Below are 4,680 nucleotides of genomic sequence, written 5' to 3'. Positions count from 1 at the left end.
TCTCCCAGAGGAAGGGGTCCTTCTTCTAATTGGCGCTGTAGACAGGCCCTGCCTACGGGAGTTTAGATTCTGCTCGGCTTTCTCACAGCCCACCTTAGAGGGGAGTGGACTGGCCAGGAACCCCCCGGGGTCTGCCAGCAGCCCCCACTTGGGTCCGGCGATGCTCTGGGCCCCGGCCACAGTTTGAGAGCCACCCGAGCCTAGGATCTCAGGTTGCTCACTGCAGGCATCACGACCTCCTGCCTAGAAGGCCTGGGCCACCACAGCGATGACCTGCTTATACTTCCCCAGGAGCTGACAGCCCAACTTCTTCTTCTGGAAAACATCCTTGCCCGAGGTGTCGGGGCCGTAGGCCACATCCACGTGGGCCACGTGGTACTTGTTACACAGGCGGCAGAGCACGTTGCTGAGGAGGCCCCGCATGATGTCCGCAGTGGCGTTCAGCTTGCTGTGGAGGCTGAGGGCATTGGGATTGAGGACCTTCTGGTCCCGGGTGATGTTGCCCAGGGAGGCGCCGAGGTACGCGATGATGCGGTACAGCTCCACTAGCCGCGTCTTCTCCGTGCCGTTGGCGTGGAATGGCGGGAAGTCCGTCACATTGGGGCCACACAGCTTGTCCAGGTTGTTGGGGAACGGCTCCCCCTGGGCTGTGTACTGAGGAGCAGAGAGGGAGAGGGGAGGTGACGTGGGGGTCAGGGTCAAGGGTCCCAGCCCTGCCACCAAGCCTCTGGTCAAGCTCTCGGGTCTCAGTTTCCCACCTCGGGCGTAGAGACCCGGCTACTTGCCCACAAGGCATCTCAGGATTGGCGTGTGAGCCAGATGTAATCCCGGTGCAAGGGATTATCATCACCCTCATCGGGATCGTATGGGGACCGAAAGGAAAACAGCACGTCTCACCTCCTGCAGGTGCACCACACACACCTGCCTTTCACCCACTGAGCACACCTTCTCCCTGCATGGCTTTGCACCCCGGACACCCACAGCCCACCACTTTCTCTCCCAACAGCATCACCCCGGCCACCCTACTTCCTCTCTGTCTCTCATTGGCCTCCTGCTCCACGTGGTGGAGGAATCCCTAGACCAGCAGTGCCCAGCAGTGCCCGGCCTCCCGCTTCTCCCCCCAGCTACGCCCCCGACCTAACTGGGCACCTCGGAAAAGGGGCTTCCTGTCTGAGCCTGGGCTGGGGGAGGGGCGGGGGCTCAGAAGCAGCGGGAGTCTGGGCACGGTTGAACCAAGCCCCTTCCCCATTCTCTCCAGCCAGCTCCAAACGCTCTCTTCCCAGGCCAGTCCCGCCAGACCAGGTCTGTGTGGCACCCCCCCCCCTCCTTCCTCAGGACCTGGAAGGGGGACTTACATAGAGAATAAAGAGAGCGTTGGCACTGCCATTGAGCTGCGCCAGCTGGTTCCTGATCTGGTGCATGAGGTTGCTGTGACATGGGTGACGTGTGGCGCAGGTGGCGTTGACAGGGGTGATGGGAAGGGGGCTCCCCGCCCCGTGTTTCCAGTGCAGAACCAGCAGCAGGGGCACAACTCCTGGGAACAGGCAGGAAGGAGCCATGAGCAGGGGGGTTGGGGGTGAGCAAGGAGGCTCAGGGCAGAAGATGCGCCTCATCTCCCCAGGGACGCCAATGCCCCAGCCCCACCTGCAGCTCTGTCTTCCCCTGGCTGCTTCTGGTTTTCATTGCCTCACTACATCTGTTTCTCTCTGCTTCCCTCTCTCCAGATCTCTGTCTCTGCTTCTCTCCATTTTCTTGTTTTTTCCTTCTCTCTCCTGAGCAGAGGAAGGGGGTAGGACATGAGCTGTTCCCACCAGCTGGGAGCTGGGGCCAGGGTGACACGAACCATCCAGCCCTTTCCCTCAGGAAGGCAAAAGCTCCTGAGGCCTCCTGCCCCTCTGGCTGGAAGGCACCATGCCCCAGGCCCAGCGGGTCTCAGGGGAAAGAGAGGCCCCTATCTTCCCACCTCGCAGGATGGTCAGATTCCTGTGCATTGCTTCATGCTCACTGGCCCACTGCAGGCCATAGCTCCCAGATCGGGAACCTGGGGTGGGGGTTGGGGGATCTGCTGACACTCTTCTCCCTCTCAAACCTGTCACTTGATTTTGGCTCCCTGGGCCGTTTGTCTCCAAAAATTTTGCCACCCTCCCCCATTTCTTCTATAGCTCTTCTTCTCCAAATGTGGCCACTCTCCTATTTAGGACCTTCAAGTTCACCCCAATTCTATAATTCTGCCCCCCTCCAACCCCAAATCATCATTCAAAACTTCCTGTGCCCCCAGCCCTGCACAGCTCCTGCCTCCATGCCATCCCCCTCTTTATTACTTGCCCCAGGCACTGGGTTAGGACAAGGAGAATCTTGGGGTCCCGCAGGCCCTCAGAGCCTTGGGGAGGGAAAGGAAATGGTGCAACCAGAAAAGAGAAAAGGGAAAAGGTCGCAGGCAGCCAGGTGGGTGGGGGAGGAAGGAAAGTGAAAGGTGACAGGAGAGCTGGGAGCTGTCCGGGCCTGTCCTGGGCCCCCCTCCCCCCTCCCCCCCCCCCCCCTGCCTGCTTCCCCGCTTTACTGTCTCCGGTTCCCTCCGAGGGGCCTCTCCCAATGGCCCAGCAGCAGGAGGTAGGGGCAGCAGACCAGTGAGGCTGGAGAACTGGTGAGGCTGGGGTGAAGGGGGGCGCTGGAGCGCTGGGATCTCCCCCGCTGGGACAGTAGCAGCCTCAAGTTCACTTCTCCTGGGTCCCCTGTTCCTCCCAGCATCCCCAGGCAGCGCTGAGACCCCGGGATGGTTGCGGGGCCCCCACACGCCCGGCTCACCTAGCAGAGACCACAGCTTTCCAGGCACTAGCAGATGGAGGCGGCACCTGCTTCCGTCCCGGCCAGAGTTTGCAAGCTGCTCGGAGGCCGGTGCCCCTCCCTGGGAGCAGCCCGGGACGCGGTTGGAAAAGAGAAAGCGGAAAGACAGAAAGAAAGAAAGAGGGAGGGTGAATCGGGAGAAAGCAGAGCGGGAAGAACAGACCGGAGAGTGGCAGGAGCGAGGAGCGAGGAGGAGGAGGTGGAGGAGGAGGTGGAGGGGGAGGAGGAGCAGGAGGAAGGCTGCGGCAGCCCCCTCCCTTGCCCGCCGCCAACCTGCTGGCCCCCGGACGGGCTGGGTGCGCGGTGCCGGGACCATGTGCCAGCGCTCGCTCCCGGCCGCCACCCAGCGCCTCCGGCGGCCCGGGCCGGCTGCACGGGTGCCCCAAGTGTCCGTGTGTCTGCGGCGAGTGGCTGTCCCGCTCGCGATCGCCAAGTGCCCCAAGTTGCCGCAGCACCCGCAGTGGGGCGCGGAAGCCGGCGCGGGGCGCGTGGATTTACCTGCCGCCAAGACCTTCATTATGGGCTGGACTCCAGAGGGCCTTGGAGGAGACCTTAGATGCCGGCAGTTTTCAGAGGTTCATGCTCAACGGGGAATTTGCCTGATTTATATACTGGAGCCTGTGTTGTAAGACAGAGAGAGAAACAGCTATATTTAGCAGGGATCCCCGTCCAGGAAGTTGTTTGAGGTGCATCATAGGAAATTATGAATGGAAGAAAGTGAGAGTGGGGGGGGGGCAATGAAGGGGGAGGGTGGAGAGAGCAGACTTTTTCCCTCTTCTAAGAATTTGATTGATAAAATTATAATGAACTCTTCAACAAAACACCCTGTGGTTTTCCTGAGTGGCTTGCCCTAAGAGTTGTTTGAAGTTGGAGAGGGCAAGGAGGGTCCCCAGGCTCGAGTCATCGGGGTCCCCGGGGCTATAGGTGCTCCAGACAGCCCTGACTCACCTGGGTTTGGGGAGGTGGCTTGACATTAGGCAAGCAGATGGAGGCTGGCACCTGTGGCCCCCTGATCAAGGGATTTGGGGGGCAGTGGGGAGGAGGCAGGCTGGGGCTTGGCTGAGAAGGAGGCTCCAGGAAGAGGGGCTGGGGCCCGGCTTGGACTTTAGACAGTAATAAAGCAGAACTGAATGTGGGCACCTCAGAGGTAGCCTCCTCCAACCTGCCCGTTGCCACTGGGCAAAGTGGGGCTTCAAAGGGCACAGGTTGTCCAGAGTCCCACAGGGTCAGGCCTCCTGACCACCATCAGCAAGCCTCCATTGCTGACCACGGGTAGGCTGTGAGGCTGGGGAGGGGGCTGGGAAGGTGGGGAGCGGGGAGGTTGCTGTGACTCAGTTCTCAGGGGACAGCCTGGGGAGGAATTTCTGGGAAGGTGTTGTCTGGGGTTTACCTAAACTCTTTGCAGTCCCCCCTCCCCCCTCAGGGAGCATTTCCATTCTGGAGGGACACCTGGAGCAGAGACCTAGGGAGGCTTAGCATACCAGACCCAGGTTTCTTCCTCAGGATGTTGAGGGCTGGCTGGGGAGAAGAGAAGTAGCTTGCCCCCCAAAACCTGCCTTGGAAGCCCCTTGGGGCTCAGCCCCAGAGAATAATGGTGCCCCCCCAAAAGGTGCTTCTAGAGTCTGTAAGGCAGGGTCACAAATAAATCCTGGTGTCTATCATGGCCAGTTAGACTTGTAAACGTGTGAGGAGAGGCAGGAAGGAATGGTGGGGACCAGGGCAAAATGAGCACAGGACTCCTCCCCCAAAAAAGCATTTCTAAAAAATGATGTGAGGGAGTGCTGGCCAGGGAACATGTATCTGGCACCACACTGTCCCCCAAGTTGTCAGGGGCAC

The 4,680-nt window shown here is 60.4% G+C and overlaps 1 protein-coding gene across 1 annotated transcript; it reads right to left on the bottom strand.

Moving 5' to 3' along the window:
- Positions 1 to 243: 243 nt before the first annotated feature.
- Positions 244 to 3,531, bottom strand: LIF (LIF interleukin 6 family cytokine). Its single transcript, XM_021703575.1, has 3 exons — positions 3,343 to 3,531; positions 1,356 to 1,534; positions 244 to 654 (listed from the first exon to the last, which is right to left on the bottom strand). Exons 1-3 carry the CDS (start codon positions 3,359 to 3,361, stop codon positions 244 to 246), a joined length of 609 nt encoding a protein of 202 aa, XP_021559250.1. The 5' UTR covers positions 3,362 to 3,531.
- Between the last annotated feature and the right edge of the window lie 1,149 nt (positions 3,532 to 4,680).

The sequence above is a fragment of the Neomonachus schauinslandi genome, chromosome 14, assembly GCF_002201575.2.
Source record: "Neomonachus schauinslandi chromosome 14, ASM220157v2, whole genome shotgun sequence".
In the NCBI taxonomy this organism is placed as follows: domain Eukaryota; kingdom Metazoa; phylum Chordata; class Mammalia; order Carnivora; family Phocidae; genus Neomonachus; species Neomonachus schauinslandi.
Note: the sequence above shows the minus strand (reverse complement) of the source record. Positions and strands in the feature narration are given on the sequence as shown.